We start from the raw sequence: 25,424 nt of genomic DNA, 5'->3' as shown, positions 1-25,424 counted from the left end.
TAAAGTTTACTTTGCAATTTAGCGGAATCGCACAGGGAAAATAGTCTCAAAGTCACAAGTCGCTTTTTGGGGGAAGGAAATCACAAAGTCACTATCGTATCAGATCCGCAAAGTGAAATTCGCACCTGAAAATTTAAAAGTCGCGCCCTGCTTTAAGCTGCTGTCTATTAATGCACATCAAAAACATGACTTACAAATGACTGCTATCACAACACAAGAAAAGAGAGGCACACTGCTTAATATATACCATCAGCTCATTCACTCAGAGCAGATCTGCAACATAGTGAGAAATTAAGATACTGCATAAAAGACGTGCAGCGCTCACCTGTAGAGCCGCGTTCGAACACCTGAGATGAGATGTGAGGTGACGGAAAGAACAAAGAAATATTGTATCATATTCTTAACATATCTAAACAAAAATTAATAAGAAAAAATAACTTGTTGACTTCCATGCAGTTCTAACAAGTAGTTATATAGTTCAATAGAGCACAGTGCATAAAGAAAACAATAATGATACAGGATATGTATGATCGGACAAGTTGTTTTTAAACCCCGGAGAAGGTGGCGGGGTGTGGCCAGCAGGTGTGTCCTCTTACAATACATGGCTCTATTTGAACCCTGCGAGGCGCTGTGCTTGTAGGGAACGAGGTGAGAAGAGTGCCTTGAGTGGCGGCAGCTATTGTATAGGTGAGAGGGCGGTAAAGGGAGAGGAGAAGCGAAAGGAGAGATGAGAGGAGCATGGGTGGGAGTCACTGCCCATTGGGGGAAAGGGACATGCCATTACGTATCACTCTGATTCACTCTTCCCTTGCTATTGTTGGCCGCATTGTGATTTATGAAAGATTTAAACGTTATTCAAGAGATGTGAGCTATTATGTATTGTTAGTAGTGCAACTTTGTAGTTATGATAAGTTAAATTTGCTTCGAGATTAGTTTGGGTTAGGTTTGGTTTGCTCCAGGTTCGGTAGGAGCAAAACCAAACGGTCAAGGTTGATGTGATAAGGTGAATTGAGGACAAATCAGGTAGTTTAAGTTTGGCCTGTTTGGAGTTTGGTTAGATTAAGTTCGGACTCGGTTAAGATTGGATTACATTTAGTTATATAAATGATGAATTAAATAGTAACATTTTCATTGAATTAAGAAGATATCTCGGTAAATCTTACCGATAGCACCTCCTTATATATTCTTATGTCATCCCTTTCCAGCTTCAGCAAGCTTGGGGGACTGTGGGAAACGGGGGTTTTAGGGGGGAGGCATATTTGAGTGATATATGGACTTTGAAAAATTTAGGGAAATTTCCCCAAATGTTGGAAAATATCTCTAAATATAGGGAAGTTTTACATAACCCTCCCCCTGTAGGACACTAACCTAACCCTAACATAACCTAACCTATCCTAGCTTGGGTGGTGCTGGAATCCCCTGATGCCCCCTACAACACTAACCTAACCCCAAACAAACCTAACCTAACCTAACCTAACGTATCCTAGCCAGGGGTGGCTGCGCCCCCATGCACCCCCCCTTGAACATTAACTTAACCCTAACATAAACCTAACCTAATGTATCCTTGCTTTGGGGCAGCTTCCCTTCCCCCACACCGGTTCTCTTATAGCTTCACACAATATGCCCTACCTCTACCAATACCCCTCCTCACAATATCTTACCAAAAGGATGAAGGTCCTGGCTGGTCCTCTTCTCGATTGTACACTGACTTGCATCGCAGGAGCGATGATTTCCCAGGAATCAAATTCGCAACATTTACAATTAATGTCACTGGTGACCATGGCTGAACTGCGCTCACAGATATCTTTGTGCACCTGTCTGCCCAATTGTGCCCCGCCTACGAATACATATAGCAAATTCCCATTGGCACAGCTTGTGGTGTTAAGAGGTGGTGGCACGTCATTGGACAAAAGAACTATGAACACAATAAGAATCCTATTCAGCAGTTACCCACAAACCCCAGCTGTAGACAAATGCAGGTCAGTGTACTGCTCATTTCCGAGTGTGATGGAGCTCCGTGGCTCGCCGCAGCTTGCTGGACTAAGAAAACTCGCCGAACACTGCACATTTGAAGGCTTGTGTACGACACACTAAGGCCGTCCCCCAAATAAAACCACAAGAAATGTATTGTGCATTAAGTACTTTATCACTAAATGTGAGTATTTTACTGCTTCGTTAGGAGGTCCTATTGGTAAGATTATCCGACATCTCTGAATGGAATAAATAATTGTATTGAAATTGTAACAAATGTCTCCAACAGAAAGATGGAGTTATGGGCGTTAGTAATTGTAGCCACAGTGGTGGTGGCAGCAGGACGTGCACAGATGCTTCAAAACAACCTCCTGGTGGATCCCCTGCTGGAAAACACAGTGGAGAAGACCTGCCCCACCAACTGGTCCACACATAGAGGATCCTGCTACAAATATATTCGCTCTCCTGTCAAGACCAGGCAGCAGGCCAGGGCACAGTGCCAGGTAGTTAGCCTGGATCTGTGTTTATTTACTGGGCCTTCAATTTTGTAGCATCAGAAACACTTATCAGTCCATCAATATTGTGATATTTGCATACATTTAAACCATTTGTTATTTTCTCAGAACTTGTACAAACCCTCTTCTGCTCCAACTGCAGGCATATGGTGAAGGCTCAGACTTGGTGAGTGTAAGTAATAAGGAGGAGCATGGTTTCCTCACTCGCTACCTCCATGAGAATGATCCTCTCCAACGCAAGTGGTACACAGCTGGCTATCAGAAGACTCCAGGCTTCTGGGAGAATGAGGGTGATGGCTCTTCCTACCAGGACATGACGGAGGCATTCCTGCCAGAACAGGCCATCTCGCCACAGAACAACTATCTCGCATACAGGTTAATACTTGGTGGTCTTTGGGTCTCTACAATCTGTTTTTGTTTGGAATGGAGGCAATCTAGCATTTAAAGTGTGTGGCATTTTCCACATGGTGTAGGGCAAGAAATTTACACATAGTTGGAATGCATATAGGGAAGTGGTGGCGTAGAGGATAAGATGGTGAGCGTGGGATCAGGCAGATGTCCACATGTAGGTTCGAATCCCACCACATACTAACTTGTTACTTTGCCATTTGTCGAGTGGTTTAAAGTTAGGAGGTTACCATGTCACCATGATACCCAGGTTCTAGGTGGTTAGACCAAAGATGCACTTGGGTGGTGATATTGTCCCTAATATGGATACCACTATAAATATAATTGCCTGGGCCACTAATTGGCGGAAGCTGAACAGCACTTCTCACATATTTTCCTCAAGTATACGCACAGGCACTATAGGCCATAACATAAAAAATAAATAAATAAAAAAGTAAAATAAATAATAATAATAATAATAATTAATAAATAGATAAATACATTTTTAAATATGCACTATGTGTAGACAAAACACCATCTCCCATTCTTCATTCATTTCTCTTTTAGGCTAAAACTTGGGATTTTCTATCACACAGATTTGATTTCTTCACATATCCCTAGATTCAGCTGTGTCCATCCTTCACTCATTCCTTCCTCACACAGCTACTCAGTGATGCACAAAGAGTGGGGTCTGCTGATGGTGGATGGGGAAGAGGCTCTTCTATATGTATGTGAAATCCCTCAAGCCAATATCAACAACATCATTGACGAGTCGGTGGAACGCGACCATGAGTATGGCTTGGTGATTGAGGACCCCACCAAGGTGCCACAAGGACCAGTTTTTGATCTGCAGCCTGTGGACAAGATCTTTGACCTGGCACGGCGAGAGGTCATTAACTACATCTCAGTCACATGTCTTGGTGAGTTGATGGTTAGATTTTATTTGCTCTAGGTTTGGTTAGGTCAGGTCAAGGTTGATGTGGTAAAGTGAATCAGATCAGGCCTTGTCTAAGTTTGATCTGTGTATTTTAACTTTGACCTGTTTGGAGTTTGGTTAGATTCAGTTTGGGCTTCTCTTTTTTGAGAGTTGTGTGCACTGCTGAGTAATTAATAACATGAAGTACTTTTCATTCTTCTGATTTTCTGTTAATTTTTCCCAGCCAAAGGATACCCACCACCCACCTACACCTGGTACAAAGAGAGTTATGAGAATGAAGCCATCAGGTCACGCCCCATTGATCCACTCCAGGACCCAAGATTCACCGTGTCTGGTGGAACTCTCATCATCAACAATCCTAAACAGGCAAGCATGCTTTATCTTTCTCCTGCTCCTCCTTTGCTCCAGTGTTTTAATCAGTATTTTTGTAACTGCTGTGTCCTCTTTCTGATATAGAAATGTCCCCTCTCTCTCTCTCTCTCTCTCTCTCTCTCTCTCTCTCTCTCTCTCTCTCTCTCTCTCTCTCTCTCTCTCTCTCTCTCTCTCTCTCTCTCTCTCTCTCTCTCTCTCTCTCTCTCTCTCTCTCTCTCTCTCTCTCTCTCTCTCTCTCTCTCTCTCGGTAAGAGCGACCATGTTGTAGTAGCTTGTGATGTGTGGCTTAAATATGGGAGAGAGTGGTTCCCAATCAGTAACAATAACAAGATACAACTTTAAAAGGGCAGATGTAGGGAATATGAGAAAATTGTTTGGCGAATGGAAGTGGTTCGAGAACGTTCCAAGGACAAACTCCGAGGAAATGTTGGAAGAGATCCTGAGGATATATGAAGGGGTACTTAAAAAAACGGTACCAGTAATCAAGCCAAGAAGGAGGGACAGGAAGATATGGTTCAATGAAAGATACAGGAAGGCAAAAGAAGAGAGAGACAGAAGGTGGAGATGTATGAGACGGAGAAAGAATGAAAGAACAACAGAAAATTACCACAGAGCAAGAAATATATACACCAAGGTCAGAAGAGAGGAAGAGGCTAAATATGAGAAGAATGTAGTGGCTAAATATGAGTGACCCTAAGCTTTTCTATAAGTGTATTACAGGTAAAACTAAGATTAAAAGTGCTATCTAAAGATTGAATGTGGATGGGAGAGATCATAGAAGAGGAAAGGGAGATAGCACAGGTTCTGAACAACAAGTTTAAATAAGTATTTGTGGAGGACACGGACCAGCTGGAGGAACAAGGAAAGGCAGGGTAAATACTGGGCACACAAGTTGGAATCAATTGATTTTAATAGAGAAGAAATAGTGAAGAGACTCCAGTCGTTGGATGTTAACAAGGCACTAGGACGGGACCAGATGTTGGGTTGGGTGTTAAATAGTTGCACTGAAGAATTGAGCTGGCCAGTTTATCAACTACATATATATAAAATCACTGGAAGAAGGATATGTACCCAAAACGTGGAAGGAGGCACAAATAGTGGCTATTCATAAGGGAGGAAGTAAGGAGGCACCATTAAATAATAGACCTGTCTCACTACTGTGCATATTGGTGAAGGTGTTGGAGGGAATGGTACGGGATAGATGGATGGAGTTTCTGGAAGGAAAGGAGAGTTTTTCAAATAACCAGTTCAGCTTCAGAAGGGTAAGGCCGTGCATCACCAACCTGTTAAGTTTTTACTTTAGAGTAATTGATATTATAGATCAGAAAGGAGGATAGGCTGATTGTGTTTATCTCGATTTAAGAAAGGCATTTGATAAAGTATCTCACAGCAGACTGATTTGGAAGTGGGAAAGTTATGGCGGTATAGGAGGAAGCTATTGGAATGGATGAAAAGTTATTTGACAGGGAGGAAAATGAAGACAATGGTAAGGGGTGAGAGTTCCCTATGGGCTGATGTAACAAGTGGAGTTCCACAAGGATCGGTGTTGGCACCCCTAATGTTCCTAATATATGTAAATGACCTACTAGATGGAGTGGGAAGTTATATTAATCTATTTGCAGACGAAGCTAAGATGATGCGACAAGTGAAAACACTGGATGACTGTCTTAGGCTGCAACGGGACTTGGATCTCCTTCATGAATGGAGCGTAAAGTGGATGATAGAGTTTAATGCTGACAAGTGTCATGTTCTGGAGATGGGAAGAAGTATCCACAGACCACACGCAAGATACAATTTGGGCGGGACTGATATTAAATGCACAGAGAGAGAAAAAGATCTAGGAGTTGTAATACAGGACAACCTGTCACCAGAGGGACATATAAACAAAATTGTGGGAGAAGGGTTGGCAATAGTAGCTAATATCAGAACAACTTTTGTTCACCTTAGTGAGTCTCTGGTAAAGAAAATTATAGAAGCGATTCTGAGGCCAAAACTAAAGTATGCCCAGGTAGTGTGGGCACTGCACCTAAAGAAGCACACAAGGAAGCTAGAAAGGGTGCAAAGAGCTGCAACCAAGTTAGTACTGACCCTGCAAGATATGGATTACCAAGAGAGATTGCCCTGCAGCTGCCAACTTTGGAAGAAAGAAGGAAGTGAGGAGATATGATTCAGATGTTCAAATGCGTGAAGGGGATGGACAAGATTGAGCGAGAGGACTTCCTCAAGCTAGCCACTGAGAGGAGAACGAGAGGTGGTCATGAGTTTAAGCTGAGATTGCCGGGATACATGACTGATATCGGGAAGTATAGCTTCCCAGCGAGAGCTGTTCGCGCTTGGAATGAACTACCTGGAGAGATAGTGAGAACAAGTAATATTCAGAGTTTCAAGGAAAAGTATGATGAGTGGATGAAAGTGAGCGGGACACCACGAGTTTAGGTCATCTCCCGCAGTAAATTTATATGTAGATCTCTCTCTCTCTCTCTCTCTCTCTCTCTCTCTCTCTCTCTCTCTCTCTCTCTCTCTCTCTCTCTCTCTCTCTCTCTCTCTCTCTCTTCTTTTAGTGTGCCTTCTTACATAATTGCCTTTTACAAGTTGTCTTTTCACTTTTCCATTGGTTTTCGTATCCTTCTTTTCGGATTTTATCTTTATCCTGTAGTGCTTCTTATACATTAGTAAATTAATCCTTCTAATGACTAGACATTCTAGTGTACTGTACTGCACTGATGTCCAGTAAATGATGAGAATTAATGAGATCTGTGATAACTAGACAAATGCATCATCCAAACATGTTGGTAAATGATGACAAACAGATATTGAAGGGATTACTTTATTGAAAGATTTTTAGATTAGCTTATCCTTCTCTCATATACTAATCTTAAACTTCTATCTTCTACCACATTATAAGCTTCCTCCTAACATCTATCAACAGGTTGAGGACAGAGGGAAGTACCACTGTCGAGCTGAAAACAAATTTGGCTCCATCACTTCTGAGAGTATCCAGCTATCATTTGCCTATGTGGCTGAGTTTAACCTGAAGCGTTCAGATGAAATAGGTAACCAGTACTGGGGGAAAGCCATTTACTGTGATCCACCACAACACTTCCCTGGTAAGTTGAAGGGGCTTTATTGTTACTGTTCCTTTCATCATTGTTATCTTCCTGAGAGAAGGCCATTTGTCCTCTGCTCAACCATACTTTTGTCATCTTGTCATTTTTGTCATTGATATAGTGTGTGTGTGTGTGTGTGTGTGTGTGTGTGTGTGTGTGTGTGTGTGTGTGTGTGTACTTTATTTCAGTAGTTCCATTTGTGAAGGTATCAGTTTAGTATATAGGTAAATCACTACTATTATTTTTGCTACAACTGTGATCCCATTTTCCTGATCTGGCAACATAATGAAAATGCAACTAAACTTAAAATTGTCAAGTCCAGAAGACAGTATTTGAATAAGATAATCATGAAAAGAATACAAAGGATGAAGGAGCTAGGTGGTAACAATTGTCCGTGTCCTCAGATGTCCGCTACTACTGGGCTCGTACTTTCTTCCCTAACCTGGTGGAGGAGGACCGTCGCACAATGGTTTCCCACGATGGCAACCTGTACTTCTCTTATGTAGACATGATTGACAATGGACTGTACAGCTGCAACGTCATGAGCACAGTCTCAGGAATTGGCAAGAACGGACCCTTTTTCAATCTGGATGTGCTGCCCCACCGTGAGTCTGCTGGGCTGTGTTGGGTGGGTGGGGTGAGGGTGGGTTTGTTCAGCAGTGCCATTGATGCTTCACAGTGCTGATCTTTTTATGTTCATTAGTATTTTCACAACCTGGTTAATTTTTTATCCTTATTTCTCATCCCATTTGTTATAACTTCCTTAGTAGTGCCCTGATGCATGTGGCTTGACCTTTTGCTAGGTGTTTCATATTAGTTGGTGTTATACTCTATATTCATATTAACTTTTTGATCATGTTTGTATTTTTTTTTTTTTTTTATAAGTATATGTAGACTAAAACACTAGCCAAAACTGTTTCCCTAGCTTGTTCAGTTAATTTTGAGACAAGATGTACAAGAACCTCTTTGCTCCCCACAACAGCTAACTACCAGCAGCTGAAGTTTGCCAACAACTTCCCTAAGGCCTTCCCTGAGGCTCCCATCAGAGGGGAGGACGTCAGGCTGGAATGCATCGTTTTTGGATAGTGAGTCTCTGCTTGTCTAAGGAGATGGTGATGTGTGGTTAGTTGGTTGCTCCAGGGCATGACAGGAAGATAGAGTTGTAGTTATTAGAGTGTATTTTTATTTAAAGCATACAGAGATATAGACAAGTAGTATTACTTAGATATAGTTAAAGAAATCATATCATTGCAAGGTAAGTTAATTGATGGCTGAGTGACATATTGTATTATTTTCTAATGGAAGTCATGCAGATGAACTAGCGTAAAAGGCTCATTTAGATAGAGAGAATCTTGTATTGTTTCCCTTAAAGAGATGGAAAAATTGATCAGAAATTGAAATACTCCACCAAGTTCACTGAGTTGCATCTCCTTCCCACCAGTCCTGTTCCTTCCTACAACTGGACCAGGCGTGGTGGTGCCCTGCCTCGGGGTGCTCAGCTGCTCAGTTACAACCGGGTCCTCCTCCTGCCCAAAGTGGAACCCTCAGACATGGGTGATTATGTGTGTCGTGCCCATAATACCAAGGTGGCCATTGAGAACAGCATTGCCCTCAGTATTCAAGGTGAGAGATAATGCAACCTTCTTGTTTGGTCATTGTCTAGATCATATTTCTTGCACTACTTGTAATATATTGGATTTGTTCTTAAAGTTATTGTTGTTTCCCTTTTCTTTACTTTATGTTGTACAGGGGATCCTCGCAATTCGACGGGGTTAGGGTGGTTTTTTGTCGGTCGAATCAGCGTTTATTCGAATTGTGAAGCAACTTTTCCCATAAGATACTTAAGAATTAGGGGGGATAGGGCCAACGTTGCTCCAGCCTAGACCCCCCAAAAAAAACATCACTATAACCTCTAAAAAACACTAATTTAGACTAATTCAGTACTATTAAAGGCTTCATTTATATCTAACTTTTTTTATTAAACATATTAGGGTGCTGTACAGTACATTTTTGGAAATAAAAACACTTGCAGTGGTCTCGCGGTACTTGTCCCTGTTTTTCCAAATTGATGATACTGGTCATCTAGGGACACCCATATGTGCTGCAACCACACTGTGAACGATACCTGCCTCACACTTTCTTATAAGCTCAAGCTTATCTTTAAAAGGCAGGAAATTCTGGTTCTTAGGGCTGGGGATGGAGGTGGCTTTGTGCCGAATAGTCTAAGGGGCGTGGAGATAGGAGGTAGAATGGCGGAGCATGGCCTGCATGGACAACGCCTGGGACAAGAGAGACGCAGAAGATGTGACACACAGGCAGTTTTGCCAGATTTTCCTAATGAAAAGTAGTAGAAGCATACTTGAAAGGTAGTGGATTTCACCACACTGTAGTCCAATACAAAAAAAACTACTACATATTACTTTAACTACTATATTTGGTACTTACCACTATCCGCTCACATTTCTTTCCATGGAGTTAGTGGAGTCCTCTTTCATGATGTACCATTTTTTCCCCATAAGTTTTCTCTGTCTTTTTTTTTTTCTCTCATTCTTACCAAAATTTAACCAAAATATTTTTCTTCTTAACAAAACTTAATTATTCTTATTGCCTTAAAGATTTTTTCTTTCACTTACTCTGCATTACTTTTTTTAAAGATTTGCATTGTCTAGTAAGTCATTTTCTTGACGTAAGGTGAGGCAAGAGAAGCGTGATGTCATCAGTTGCCTAATCCCCACGAAAAAAGAAAAAGCACCATAACTACACCGTTCTCAATGTCACAGTAATACCTCGAGATACGATCGCCCCAACATACAGTTTTTTTTATATACGACGAAAAATTTCATATAATTTACGCCTTGAAGTACGAAGATATTTTTAAGATATGAATAGCCATCGGTAGGTGGCTCAGCAATTGCTCAGCTACCCGTGTCCACCCAAACATTCAGCCCACATTGTGTATCATTATTCATCCTTTGTGCATGTATATGTCTGTGCTCCTAGGCAGTGTGTATTTTTTCCTTAGTTTTGTGAACTCCCAAAAGTAAAAATTTAGCGAGAAACACACAAAGTAGGCTGTATTCACATACTGATTACACTTAGAAATTCAATAAACGAGTGAGTACAAATGATGTTCTACCCACAAGCAACTATTTCTCTTTGCAATGCGAAAAACCAAAAGTCTCTAGATTTCATGGTTACCAAAATATCACAGGTTGAATGAGGTAGAATCATCGGTTTACGTGGCCTTGCGTCTGATCGTGTTCAGCAGCCTTGTCTAGAGCGAGAGAAAACGGGCCCCTTGTATTCTCTCTCTCTCTCTCTCTCTCTCTCTCTCTCTCTCTCTCTCTCTCTCTCTCTCTCTCTCTCTCTCTCTCTCTCTCTCTCTCTCTCTCTCTCTCTCTCTCTCTCTCTCTCTCTCCTGTTCTGATATCACTTTCATTCAAAAGTTGTCTCCCTGTAACATGGCGAGAAACCCGAGGTATCTATATTTGGTTGGTATTTAAAGCATGTTAATTTTTTGGGGGCATAAATTCATATCACAAGAATGAATTAATTCTATTTCCATTAATTTCTATGGAAAAAATGGATTTGATATACAATTTTTTTTTATATACAACGATCGTCACGGAACAAATTAAAATCGTATGTCGAGGTACCACTGTATTACTACTATTATTATTATTCTTACTTTTCTTCTTCTTCTTTAATTCCCATCCGGTTGTTGCTTGGTCAGGTCCCATGACGCTTTCCTGTACTCTCGCCACGCCTCTTGGTCACGCGCCAATGCTACCATCTCCGCTGCAGACATCTGTGTATTGGCCTGTCTCAGCTGTTGCCATCATGTCCTCTTTGGCCTTCCTCTTGGTCTGCTACCCTGCAGTCTCCTGTACAACATTGTCCTTGGCCATCTTTCATTCTCATCCTCTCTACATGTCCATACCATCTTCTTTGGTTGTCTTGCACTATGTCCACTATTGTCCTTGTGACTCTGGCCATTGCTCTTACTCTCTCATTCGTTATTCTGTCCTCCCATCTTATATTCATTATTCTTCGCAGGCAATGCATTTCAAATGCCATTAATTTGTTCTTTTCCCTATCTTTTAATACCCAACATTCGGATATGTATAATGCTGTTGGGATTACAATTGCTCGTAGAAGACGTAGCTTTTAGGCCGGTTGTTAAAGTGCGTTCTCTCCAGACTTTATTTAGCTTCTTAAATGCCGCATATCTCATTGACACCCTGCTATTGACCATTTTGAATGAATCACAATCCTCGGTAAAGTTTACTCCTAAGTAGATAAAGGAGTTCACTTGTTTCACTGCACCTGAATTCAGCATTATTCTGAACTGTTCTTCTCTTCTTCCAATTTTCATGGCTTTTGTCTTTTGTGCACTGATAGTGAGTCTGTACTTTTGACACATTTCCTCCAGGTTTCTCATCATCTCTTGTAGTTGGTTTACAGATTAGGCCATTACTACCATATCATCAGCATACCTTAAGGGGACCGTCCAGTGGCCATGGTATCGAAAAATCTGAAAAAATATCGAAAATCTCCAAAACACCACCAAAGCATCCCCAAACTTATGGCAACATAAGCCCGAGGCTTCCCCCCTCCCTGCTCTGTACCATAAATGATGATAATAAGCACGGAAAAAGCCATGATAAGTGGTTTCTTTGGTAAGGAAAGGTGGGCGCTGGCAACTTAGTATTATGGCGTACACAGGAACACACCCTCTCCCCTTCCATCTCAGTGTCCATGTGACTGCGATGGGAGGAAGATCTACTGATTATCTCGCCTGTTATTTCACACCTTGCAAGCCACAATTCAATTACCTGCCTTTTTTTGCCTTACAATGTCTAAACAAATGGTGGAAGTGGAAATTACAAGTTGTACCGACCATGCATGGATGGGAGACACCCTCGCCTTTCAAGCGACTAATAACTACAATCATTGTAGGGGCGGCCAGGTGCCATATGAGTCTTACAGAATATTCTAATCATGCCTAGAAAACATATATGATGCACATGGTGGTGTATGAGCACGGAATATCTAACCCCAATAAATGTACAGGGTCATAGAGGATGAAAATGACATCTCTGGGGTTTTTGCCTTTTTCTCAGTTTGCACTTTTTATCATTCAAATCGTATCTTCCACATTTCTCAACGGATTTTCAATTTTGAGGTATCATTTTGTAGCTCAATGAAGCTGCTGCATTTCTGTCTCTTAGAATTTGGAATTTTTTTTTTAAGTGCTGCAATGTAATTTTACATAAAAAAAATAAAAAAATAAAAAAAATTCATAATAACCACCAAAATAGAAAAATCAAAATTCTATGAGAGGGAAAGATTTGTTATACTACATACTTCTAATTCGTACCGGCAAAATTGAAATCTGTCCTCTGGTGACAAAGTTTATAGGAAAAATATTTTTATCAAAATTTTTTAATTTTTTTTTCATGCAGTTATTTATAGGTCAATTCGCTTGTAACTACTAAACTAACATCATGTAATAGCCATTTATCAGCGAAAAAAAATGATCTACATTTTCGATTTTTCAAAAACCTCACCGGACGGTCCCCTTAAGTTGGTGATGTTCATACTGTTCATGTCCACCCCTTCTGAGTCACTTAATGCCTGACTTACCACCCATTCCAGAAATATGTTAAATAAATGCATTGATAGTGGGGACCCCTGTATAACCTCTTTTCATTGCAAATTTCTCTGAAGTTAACTTGTTTTTTCTTACTGATGCTGTTCTTGTTTGATACAATTGCTTTATAAAATTCGTGATATTTTCTTTGAATCCGTAAGTCTCCAGTACAGCAAGCAGTGCTTCTCTTCCTACCGAGTCAAATGCTTGTTGGAAATCCACAAATATGCAGTACATATTTTTGTCTTTTTCCCACATTCTTTCTCCTATTTGACTAAAGCTGAAAACTTGAACTATTGTTCCTCTGCCTTCTCTGAAGCCTGCTTGTTCCTCAGTCAGAATTTCCTCCTCTCTATTCCTCATTCTTCTCTGAATGATTTTAGCGAGAACCTTAAAAGAGTGTGTGAGCAAGCTGATTGGCCTGTAGTTACTGCAGAGAGTGACATCACCTTTTTTATGTATTAGAATGATAATAGCTTGCCCCCACTCCCTTGGCACATGACCATCAGTTATTGCTGCATTACACAGCTTTGTGAGCCATCTATTTGTAGCATCACCTGTTGCCTCTAACAGTTCCTGCGACCCCATCAACTTCTGTTGCTTTTCCTTTCGCCAATGACCTTATTGCAGGCGAGAGAAAAAGCAACTGAAGTTGATGGGGTGTTGCAGGAACTGTTACTTTTATTAATGTTGTTAATATCATCATCATTATTATTGTTAAAATTTAGAAAAATTGCAAATGTAGCCCAATAATGTCATCAAGCAGCCCAAACATATGAATTAAGTAGCCCAAAAAAATCGCAGGTAGCAGATTATGAATTTTTAAGTAGCGTATACCCTTCAAAAGTAGCCCAATCCACTACTTTTCGCCCAATCTGTGCGGCACAGGGTAGTGTCGGTTTACACATCCGCCTGGCGGGCTAGGGATGAATTTATGGTGGCGGCAGATTTGACCAGGTGGATGGCGCGCGAGGTATGAATGTCGAATTGGCGAGTCAGTCAGTTGAACCTTGAGGATTGGATATTAATTAACTGAGTTTGAATTGGCGATAATTTGAACTGCGAATGGTCAAGTCACGAGGATCCCCTGTACCTGAATTAGATCTTATTAATTTTTTTTTTTGTATTTGGTTTTGTTTTTCTATTGTCATCTCACAATTCATATTTCCTGCAGCCAAACCAAGCTTCACCATTCGCCTTCAAGACCAATTCATTGCCAAAGATGCAGACCTCATGTGGGAGTGTGAGTCATTTGGCATTCCTGACGTAGACTATGCATGGCTGCGGAATTCTGAACCACTGAACATGGAAACGCTGAATGAGGAAGAAAAGGAGCGTTATGAGATAGCAGTGAGTTCTGGGTTCATGATAGAATGGGTGGAGCCAGATATTTTTGTGACAATAAGAACTGTACTATAATGTAATATGAATGCAAAGGTGTGAGGAGTGTTGTGTGTCAAAGTGTGTATGTTTGCTCACAGGACAGCATATTCAAGATCAAAGGAGTGAAGGAGTCTGATGAGGCTGTGTACCAGTGTATGGCAACCAACCAGCTGGGGACCTCCTACTCCTCAGCCCAACTCAAAGTGTTAAGTGAGTACCTAAGAGGGAGAGTAAGGTTCATTAGAGTTGTGAAAAAAAGGAAATAGTGATTATCATGAAAAAGAAAACTTTCAGACTAGTTGTAGTAGATAGAAAAGAAAGGAAGGACCTATTTTAAATCTTATGCTATGTTGTCGCATCATCAGAATTGGCACCAACTTTCCGCAAGAAGCCGCTAGAGACAGAGATGTATGGTGCTGAGGGGAAGAATGTGACCATTGCATGTAATCCTGAGGCAGCACCAAAACCCAAGTTTACGTGGCGACAAAATGGACTTATAATTGGGAACGGTGAGTGACAAAGAGGATGAGTAAAAAGAAAAGATTTGTTATTAGCATTAGAGAATGAGGGAAACTAAGTGTTAAGAGTGATCAGTGAGGAGATGAAAATAATGATGGGGATGATGATTATGACAGTCTTGCAATAATCCCTTCTCTCTTGCAGGTGGAAGAAGGAAAATATTGCGCAACGGTAACCTGGTGATTGATCCCGTCTCCCGTGAAGATCGAGGCAACTACTCCTGCACGGCGGAGAATATCTATGGATCAGATACTAGTTTTGGATGGCTGGAAGTCCTGCGTGAGTTGACATCTGTGTCCATGGCTGTAGGAGGGATGATCATGACTTGTATTAGGTTTATTTTCCATATGTTAAATTGATGTTGTGTGAATATTTAAATGCAAGTGCTTTGATTATGTTTCTACACTTCTTTATAGGTACTGTACACTTACAAAGTTTTTAAAAAATTCTATATATTTTTTTATACAATTTCCTAAATGACAGTTTATGTTAGAGCATTATTGGTTCTTTCTTCCACACAGGCAAGCCAGAGTTTTATCGCAGTCCACCTGAGGAAGTGATAACTGCCAAGGGGGACAACATCACCCTGGAGTGTGAGGCATACATAGATCCTCTTTTGGACAAGTCATATGTGTGGCGTCACAATGGCCTCAGGATTGAACTAGACGATACTGAATACCTGCGACACCTTGCTTACATGCAGGTCTGTTTGTGTGTGTGTGTGTGTGTGTGTGTGTTTGTGTCTTCGTCTTCCTAAATTTCCATGAGTCCTGTTTTGCTTATGCATTATGATTTTTGAGTTTGCTCATGTTTTTTTTTGTATATCTTTGTATTCAGTACCTCTTTATTATATGGTAAGATTTATGTATCTTAATAATATCTTGTGCTCACCTCTTCTCAGATCTTTCTTATGTTTGCTTTCCCCAGCTGTTCTCTGTGTTTGGCTTTGTGTGAGCGTGTTTTTTTTTTATTTGTTTGTTTATTTTTTCTTTAGTTCTACATACCATGTACCTAATTTGTCATTATTCTTTACTTTCATATGTTTTTTTGTTCCTCATGACAGGGCTATGATTATGAATACCAGAGTCGGAGGTACAACCTCTATGTGAGTATATTCAGCACCTGCATACAGTTTTGCATTTCCTTGAACATGATTTTGCATCTATAACATGACCTATTGTTGGTCTCTGCTTTGTTTAATGCAGGCCTTTCTTCCCACAGGACAATCCATATGAGTCTTCCCTCTACCTGAAGAGAAGGGAGCAGGAGATGTATATTGCCAAAAGATACCCTCCCTACAAAAAGGTAAAACCTGTTATCATTGCAACTTCAAGATTCTCTTGCATTGTTTGTTTAAAATAGTAGATTCTTGTTGATCAAGACTATTGTTGTGTTTTTTTTTTTTTTTAGAATTTATTGGATTTGCTATCGTATCTGAAGGGAAAATGTTTGCTCCAAACATTTGACTGTCCAATCCATCAGTGGAAAATAAGAATATTAAAAGAAATTATGATGATCTGAGGAAAAGCTTGTTAATGTTAATGCATATACATTTCTTAACTAGACTGAGCTATGTTTACAGAGGATGTCAGCTTTATGTATGTTGATTACTGAGTGATGAGACTGTAAGGCAAACATACTTTCTTACCATTCTTCTTTCTCATGGTTATAAGGAGGAGCCTCTATTCATCCATTCATCTCTTTCTCTCAGGGCCTCCGTGCAGGTCACCTAAGGATACCAAATATCCAGATGGAAGATGCTGGTGTGTATGAGTGTGTGGCCATGACACCTGTGGCCAAAATTTCCATATCCACCAAAATTATTGTCCATGGCCCTCCAGGACCACCAGGTACAGTGTCATGGTGACCCCATTCTTGTTGGTGTTGAGGCAGTTGAGAATAAAAAGAGCAAAGTGTAATATTGACTACATTTTAAGTGTATAAGTTTGATAACTGAATGACTGCACAGTTGCAACAAGAGTCATCATGTTAACAATGGCATACCTTGATGAAGAGTCTCATTTCCAGGTGGAGTGACAGCTGTGGACCTGACGAGCACAAGGGGCCGAGTGAAGTGGACTAATGGTGCAAGTAATGGCCGTCCCATCTTGTCCTACAACATCCAGACACGCACTCAGTGGACCAGAAAGTGGAGGACAGTGGCAGAGAACATACAGGCAGAGGTAAGGGATGGGAGAGAGAGAGAGAATGGGGAATATTGAGCTTGTACAGAAGGATTAGTATTAGAGGAACTTGGGTTGAGTTAGGAGGAAATACTAGGGATGCAAGGATAGAGTATGGAGACAGTTGGAAAAGGGAATGAAAAGAGTGGACAGCAAGATTGGTCATGTCAGTGGAAAGAAGGAAGTAATGGGAGATTTGTAAGGAAGAGATTTGGAAGACTCAACAATGGGTAGTAGAAGGAAATGAATTATGATAGAGGAACCATACTGAGGCCATTAGGAAAGTGTTTAAAGGCAGGGTTGAGGATCAAGGAGCATTGGGTGGTAAGGAGGAAATAAGACTTAAAAAAAAGCTCAAGGAGAGAATTTAGAGACACTAAAAGCCATAGTCACATGTATCCTTGTTATTTTTGTTTTGGATAACGAGTTTGACTTCCACACTGAAAGAAGTAGAAGATAAGGAAAATCAAAACACTTAGTCTCTTTGTTAAAAATACCTATCAGTTTTCCTATTAATGGGGCCCTCCACCTGTCCACTCCTGCAGCTCATTGACAACACCAACGGCCGCATGGAGTATCAACTGGGTGATGTCCTCTCCCCCTGGTCTGCTCATGAGTTCAGGGTGCAAGCTGTCAACATTCTTGGAGAGGGACAGTACTCCAGTTCCTCACCTCAGGTATGTGTGTGTGTGTGTGTGTGGATATGTGTTAACATGTTAGATGAAGCTCAATACTTATAGATTCACAGTGTCCTATTTAAAACTGCATTTTGAATAAACTCATAAGTTTTTATTGTATGTATCTCTCCTTTCAGGCTAACACAAGGCCAGACAGTCCCTTCACCATCCCGAACAATCTTGGTGGTGGCGGAGGCAAGACTGGTGACCTTACTATCACCTGGGAGGTATGGATTAAAGAAAAGACGTATAGCCATTTTAGTAATATTCTCTAAGTATTTGAAAGTAGAACGATAAGAAGGACCCTATTTAATTTTACTTAAATGTGAAATGCATTACACAACATTAGTCATGAGCCATGTCTCTCCATTACGTATTAGGCTGTAAAGTGTATTTTACTCTTCTTTATCACCATTCCTTACTTCCTGTTTACTCACTGTTCACTCCCTTTTATCTATATTTTCTCACAGTGCCACACCAATATAAGTAAACCCTTTTTTCACTTACACCCAAACCATATTACTTTTCTTCTCTTACAGCCAATGTCTGGAGAGCATCAGAACGCCCCTGGGATCTACTACAAGTTATTCTGGCGGCGTTCAGTGCTTGACCCAGAGACAGAGTTCCAGAAGGTGGTGCTGAGGGAACGAGGCAACGTAGGAATGCATGTGGTAGACGTCAACCCCATCAAGTACTTCTACACAGAGTATGAAGTGAAGATCCAGGTTGGTGATTGTGAAGTCTTTGGTAAACTTCTGGATACTTGTTGGTGATTGTGAATTTGGTGATCTTTGGGAGGAAGAAAAACAGATCCGTGGGTGAATACATGGAGTTAAATGCAGATTGATAGAGAGTTAAAGAAGTAATGCAGGGGAAAGAAAACCGTGATTACTAAAAAGACGAAGAACATAATGAAAGAAGAGATAACGGATGCATCTTCCAATGTTACTGCACTAAGGAGTGGAATAGAGATAGAGTACTGCATTTTATCTTAGTGCATTTTAATAATATAAGAAAGCACTGGGAGAAAGATAGTGAACATGATGATAGAAGTAAAACCACTTGAAGAAAGATAGTGAACATGATGATAGAAGTAAAACATGTTTATGTCCCAGTACTTTGATATTAACCCCTCGAGTACCATGATGTTTCCATATTCATTCTGCTTATTATTTAGTGATTTTCTACAACTTCAGAAACTTACGTGGCAGATTAGAATAGTGAACACTGTGACCATTAATCTTCTGACCTTCATAGACCTTTCCTAATGTCAATAGAATAATCTAATCATACACAAATCTCAAAATAAAAATGTGTTCCAGTATTGAAGGATTAAGAAATAGAAGCAGAACAAGGATACCATAGTACTTCTGAATGCTGTAATAAAACACCAGCAGAAAAAGAGAAAGGGAGAAAGAAAAGCAGTACCACAAATAGGGATCCTCTTTATTTCAGGCATGGAATAGTATTGGTCCAGGTCCGATAAGTGAACCTGTGACAATCTACACTGCGGAGGACATGCCCCAAGTCCAACCCACGGAAGTGTCTGCCTTTGCCCACAATGCTACCTCCCTCAACGTCACCTGGCAGCCTATTGAGCCCACCAGGGAGAACATTAGAGGCAAACTTGTCGGCTACAGAGTGAGTAATGGAGGATGGGGCTGATAGAGTGGAGGTATGAGTAAGGGAGGATGAAATTGATGGGGTGGGTGAGTGTACGTGTGGAGTTATGAGTGAGTAAGGGAGGATGGAGCTGAAGGAGTGGATGAGTGTGAAGTGTGAAGGTTGTTTTTTCTTTTTTATTAAATAATTCTATTGCTAAGATAGCACTTGTGTCAGGGAAACTAGCTTATGGCACAAGAAATTGATAGAAAAAAGCTCAAAACTTTATTCCCCAAAAGAAACAAGAGGAAAGAAAAGTTGTTCTCTCTCTTTTCTTTAGGATTATATAGATAAGTTTTTAAGGCTCTGAATATTATCACTGGGAAAATCACAGCAGTAAAAATGTTAAGGAAGTGTTCTAAAGAGTACCTATATCCTGTGAATGAGAAAGAGAGGGAGAGGGAGAGAGAGAGAGAGAGAGAGAGAGAGAGAGAGAGAGAGAGAGAGAGAGAGAGAGAGAGAGAGAGAGAGAGAGAGAGAGAGAGAGAGAGAGAGAGAGAGAGAGAGAGAGAGAGAGAGATGATTCATGTATTTGCAGATCAAGTACTGGAGACGGATGGACAATGACACAGACCACATCATCAAGCTGCAGCGAGGAACAGAACCGCACGGTCTCATTGTGGGTCTGGTGCCGAACACTTTCTACTGGGTGCGAGTCATGGCATACAACCAAGCTGGCTCAGGACCCGAGAGTGAAAGGTTCCTGGGTGAGTCTTGTCGATGTTATGCTGCACTGTATGTTTGTATGTTTTTTTTTTGTGAGTGGAGGAAACTGGTCTTAGGGCAACAGAAAAAGTAAAAAAAAAAATGCCCCTTAGTTGTGAATGTAAGAGAAAGATAGGCAGCTGCGTGGATGGATGAAGGGTTTGCTGAGTGAGTTCTTGAGCAGGTATCTTAAAGTTGTGTTTGTTTTGTGACTACTGAAAGGATTGAGATTGTGATAGAGAAATGTAGTTTTTTTTTTTTTTTACGGTTAGGCCTATAGCGCCTGTAGGCACACTTGAAGAGTGTATGGGAAGCGCTGTTCAACTTCCGCCCATTAGTGGCGCAGGCAATTTTATTTATAGTGGTACCCATATTAGGGCCCATATCACCACCCAAGCTCATCTTGGGTGTAACCACCTAGAACCTGGGTATCATGGTGACATGTAGGTAACTTTAAACCACTCGACAAATGGCAAAGTGTTTTAAGGCTGTACGTGGTGGGATTCGAACCTACGCGTAGACGTCTGCCCGATCCCACGCTCACCACCTTATCCACTACGCCACCGCTGTGTGGATGCGTCAGGTTGTTTAGGTACCTAGTGAAATTAAGGATTTTTATTTAGTAGAAAGAGAAGATATGCTGCAAATTTTATAAGATTGGATTGATAGAAAAAAAATTGCTATGTTTTCTACTGTCTAGTTATGCTCTTATGGAAAATATCTCCATTATCTTATTGTCCTTTAAATCTTGTATAAATCTTTTCTCCCTTTACTTTACATCTTTGCCCCAGTGCTTGCCTCACCACTCATTCCTTTCCCTACAGAGCGAACTTGGCGCCATCCACCCCTCATGCCACCCAATGCTGTCCAAGTGTACCCAATCAACCCCAGCACCATCCGTGTCACCTGGCGTGGTGTCACCCCCACACCCATGGAGGAACCTCTCATTGGGTATAAGGTGAGTACAGGCAACCCCCACTTAACAAAGGGGTTACATTCCTAAAAAGCCCTTCATTAGGCGAAACTTCATTAAGTGAACCGATTATTACAAGTTTAACCCCTGACTTGAACTTCCATTGAGAGTAAACAAAGCGAGAGTGCATCATAATACAGTTGTCGTGATCCGATCTGTTGCACAAATGTTGCAGCATGTTGCATATTTCTCTGTCTACTGGTTATGGACACTCCAATCAAATTTTCTTCCTTTACTTAAATCATTACTACTAATACATACACATCCAATACGTCTCCGACAATCAACACGCTTCAAGTATATATAAATACCACATATGAAAATGACTGCGAACTTCAAACACAACAAACATGTAAATTTGCTCACCAAGGATTTTTATTTTCTTCATGGGACAATACATCATTTATATTTGCGTTACAAGGACCTACTCAATTAGTTCAAATATAACACCCAATGAAATATATAGGTCTTACAGCGATGTACTCATTAAACCTCATATGCCGATCATAAGTAATATATCTGCGTTACTGTGAGTTCCTTCTAAATTCACACATGTCCACATCACGGTGATTTACTCATAATACTCAAGATATTGATACCAGAAATACATTATACAGACACTACTCTTACTCGATACGGCAATGTTCTCATAACACTAACAACACAACAGAACGATATGCCACGGCCAAAACAACTACTCCTTCTATAACCATTACATAACCAAATATCAAAATATTAAATGTAGACATCCTATCGTTATTCCTTTGTCATTCTAATATTAGTTACTGAATTACTTGTTTTCAAGACTGCATTACAACTTCTAAACTCCACTTACTGTTACAAGATTCTGTCCCGCGGCCTGTCCCTGGGCCGCGGGAGACCTCCACTCTTCCTCCCTGGCTTTATATCTCTGCTGCTCTCTAAATATAATTATTTTCTTCTCTCTCAACATCCTTGCTTATGTACTCCAGGATGCCCCATGTACATGACCCGCCCTATAGGCGTGTCCATATATATAATCTTACCACTCAGAATTGAACAGGGGCGGAATCTTACCGCTCAGAACAACAAGGCGGAGTTTGGGGTCAGAACAACAGGGGCGGAGTTTGGGGTACGAGGGAAAATACGATGGCCAGGTCAAGTGTAGTCTTTCCCCTCCTTCATACACAGTGCCCAAACAAAACATATTTGTCTCCATCACCCGCCCCACTCACGCGGTCAAAGTTTATAACCTTTTTCCTTTAGGCCCGTCTGCTTCAGCCTAACAGTTAACGACTTTGCTGGTTTATCTGTTTTCTCTATTACATATATTTCAACTCTTCTTTCTCCATCGTCATGTATGCAAGTATACCATACCACACAGTGAAAGGTTTAATGAAAATAAAAATTATGAAGTTAAACATTTAGGCAGTTTAATTTAGGTCATTATAATGTACACTAATGTATGTATGTACATAACTTTATAATGTTGATGATCTTAAATTTATGAAGGGAGGGAGATTGAAACAGGAAAGACACTAACTGGTAACCTAAGGAATGTAAACAAAGGGCGCATCATTGTATCACATACAAAACTTATGTACCACATTTCCACAAGGCTTTTCATTTTATCCATTGTAGTCACGAGTTCAGGTGGTTCTTTTAGCTTGCAAAGAAGACACGGTCTCACCAGCCTTCTTAAGGTGGAAATTCGTTAATTTGGTCAAAAAAATTGAAAAATTGGAAACTTGGTACTTGGGTTCGTCTCTGGAGAGGGAAGCCATGGCCGAATTGCCAGGCACATAACGCACTGCTTACCTGGTAATGGCGGGTTTAAAGGGCCGGCCCTTTCAATACCCAAGCGTGCATACGCCCCTTTTTCTTCTAGTCTTTGTTTTGCTTGTATTTATTATTTTTTTTTTTGAGCTGTTTTATTTATTTTTGCGTGATGTACGATAGTTTAGTATCAGGCAGTGAGGGTGAGGAAGACGCTACTCCCTCAGTACCAATCGATACAGCCTTAGGGAGTGCCCGTGCGTGCAGCCTACCTGTTGATCGTATTTTACACGTGTTGGGTTCCCAAATTGTGACAATGCCACGTGTAAGGCCATGATGTAACATGGCCTGAAACTATCTAAACAGCCACTACCAGCCTCCAAGCAGTTGTCAAGGGATTATGTAAGTACATATCTGAGTTTGGTACATATTGGAGTGAGTTATTTTTTTTTTTTTTTTTTATACCATGTGGGCTTTTCACGGGAATTTATGGGCTAAAGGGGATACTTTTTAGGGTACCTCCTATCTTAAAGCCCACCTGCTAGGAAACCGTTGCCCCGAGTGAGGAAGCGAGTTATGTGGGGTTTTGAAGATGTTCACAGAAAATGCGTTTTCTCGACTTTCAGTTTTTCAGCATATACTGTTGAATAACTTTTTCAGTAATTGGTCAATTTCAAAAATTTTTGCAGCAAAATGATCAACAACCTCATCTTAACAAATGCTAGCATGATAATGCATGAACTCACTCAAATAAATTTACAACAGGCTTATAAACTCAAATTTTGATGAAAAAAAGGTAACAATTTGGCGTGTAATGAAATTGTTATAACATAGGTTATGTGTATGCCGATGCTAACATTTATTTGTTGTTATGTATATTATATGTGGTTAAGAGGAAATTGCCACACTGTTATTAGTTTTGATTTTATAATGGTATTTTGAATTATTTTCTTATCGCCGAAAAAATATTTATTGCAAAAAAACTACGCCACATTTGTGTACCAAACTAACACTGAAGACGTACACCATAAACGTACACCTTGTGTATAAATATTATTGAATTCGGTGAAAAAATAGCAATGGGAGAGCCAAAAAACCGATATTGATATCGAGTCATCGAATTACCACCTTAATAAAGTCTGCTGACTTGAAAATAGTAGAGACAGTAGATAGAGTCAAGATGGTGGCGAGCAATGCTATTAGTTTTCTCACCTCTCTTATGTCTGTGAATAATATCCAGCTTCACTTCGAGAGTAAGAGATTTCCTGGTCTTCGTAGCAACGCTAGGCGAATGACGCTGTTATTGTTTTGAACAGGGGCAGTGAGTGGTGTGCGTGTTGTCCACGAGAGGCGCTGGTGTATTCAAAAGCCTGTTGGCTTGCGTGATATGGCGGACCTTTCAAACTTGGAAAAAATTACCTGGATAAAACTTCGTTAAAGCAAGTTTGATGTTCGTTAAATGAGCAGATGGTAGTAAAATGAAACCTTCGTTGTAGCGAAATTTTATTGTGTGAACACACACACACACACACACACACACATGCACACACACACACACACACACACACACACACACACACACACACACACACACACACACACACACACACACACACACACCGCATAGTTTAGTGGTTAGCACTCTCGACTCACAATTGAGAGGGCCCGGGTTCGAGTCCCGGGAAACGGTGAGGCAAATAGGCAAGCCTCTTAACCCCATCGTTACCGACCCGCTAACCTTATGTAAACAAGACGTTTCGCTGCTAAACCGACTGCCCACGCACTCCTCTGCATCATCTGTGCGGTAGTCTTCAGCTTCTTCTCACAAACACCCTGTTCACACTATATTATTTATTTTTGTTTTCTATCAGAGAAACCCCACAACATGTCATTTGAGTAAAAAAAAGATATGCAGCACGTGTGTTGGTCCAGAGACACAGAGCAGCAATCACATCTTTTCTCATGAATAACTGAAAACAGTGTAGATCACTCGCAGCACTAGCTTCATGATGTAGAATAATACTAGGATGTACATCAGGAAAATCAGTGTTACATGTAAGTAGAGGGTTAGGTCTGGTGTCAGAGAATAGATCTGAAAGAAGTGTGAAATCTGTTTGTCTACCAGCAGCTGTGGGGGGTGAGGCAGGAGGGCTGCATGACAGGCCACTGCTTGCGGACAATGTCTCAATACTCTCGTCGCCGCTGCTAGCATCACTCTACATCACTGATAGCTTCAGGATCAAACAAAGTATCATCACCTTCCATTGAGTCATCAGACCCCTCAAATTCACTTATTGTCCCACCATCATATTCATCTTCACTGTCAGTTGTAGAGATATCCATAATTGCGAAGTAAATCTGTGCGTGCTACCACTAAAAAACTTCAGGCAGCACTGAACAGAAGCTAGAGAATATTGCATTGCGGCACTCGACAAGCATGTGTTGCCATACGTAGGTCAGAAAATATGATGTATAAGAAAAAATATAATATGATGATTGGTCTTCACAAATTACGTCACAGCACTGACAATAACTCATTGGTCAAAGTTTATGCCATTTTCAAACCATCCCACGAATGGCTGCAGCCTTATGTTTGTAAACACGGACACTTGCCACTACGTGGGT

At 40.7% G+C, this 25,424-nt stretch overlaps 1 protein-coding gene across 3 annotated transcripts in view; it reads left to right on the top strand.

Moving 5' to 3' along the window:
• Positions 1–536: 536 nt before the first annotated feature.
• The window catches only part of LOC123506364 (contactin-like), a 28,778-nt gene continuing 3,890 nt past the window's right edge, over positions 537–25,424 (top strand). The window contains exons 1-24 of one of the 3 annotated variants that reach the window (XM_045258407.1): positions 537–648; positions 2,261–2,474; positions 2,629–2,861; positions 3,537–3,793; positions 4,034–4,176; positions 7,112–7,289; positions 7,694–7,894; positions 8,272–8,374; positions 8,731–8,912; positions 14,117–14,292; positions 14,424–14,535; positions 14,691–14,834; positions 14,989–15,123; positions 15,366–15,547; positions 15,908–15,949; positions 16,066–16,149; positions 16,556–16,694; positions 16,873–17,027; positions 17,573–17,704; positions 17,842–17,931; positions 18,244–18,429; positions 19,160–19,345; positions 19,905–20,073; positions 20,896–21,029. In XM_045258407.1, coding sequence (XP_045114342.1) covers positions 2,265–2,474; positions 2,629–2,861; positions 3,537–3,793; positions 4,034–4,176; positions 7,112–7,289; positions 7,694–7,894; positions 8,272–8,374; positions 8,731–8,912; positions 14,117–14,292; positions 14,424–14,535; positions 14,691–14,834; positions 14,989–15,123; positions 15,366–15,547; positions 15,908–15,949; positions 16,066–16,149; positions 16,556–16,694; positions 16,873–17,027; positions 17,573–17,704; positions 17,842–17,931; positions 18,244–18,429; positions 19,160–19,345; positions 19,905–20,073; positions 20,896–21,029 — 3,573 coding nt within the window. In that variant the 5' untranslated portion in view covers positions 537–648; positions 2,261–2,264. Of the gene's footprint in view, positions 688–2,260; positions 2,475–2,628; positions 2,862–3,536; positions 3,794–4,033; positions 4,177–7,111; positions 7,290–7,693; positions 7,895–8,271; positions 8,375–8,730; positions 8,913–14,116; positions 14,293–14,423; positions 14,536–14,690; positions 14,835–14,988; positions 15,124–15,365; positions 15,548–15,907; positions 15,950–16,065; positions 16,150–16,555; positions 16,695–16,872; positions 17,028–17,572; positions 17,705–17,841; positions 17,932–18,243; positions 18,430–19,159; positions 19,346–19,904; positions 20,074–20,895; positions 21,030–25,424 lie in introns of all 3 variants that reach the window. The other 2 variants (XM_045258409.1, XM_045258408.1) reach the window with 2 other exon arrangements.

Source organism: Portunus trituberculatus, chromosome 19 (assembly GCF_017591435.1).
Source record: "Portunus trituberculatus isolate SZX2019 chromosome 19, ASM1759143v1, whole genome shotgun sequence".
NCBI classification, from domain to species: Eukaryota; Metazoa; Arthropoda; class Malacostraca; order Decapoda; family Portunidae; genus Portunus; species Portunus trituberculatus.
The sequence above is the reverse complement of the archived record's forward strand: the minus strand, read 5'-3'. Positions and strand labels throughout refer to the sequence as shown.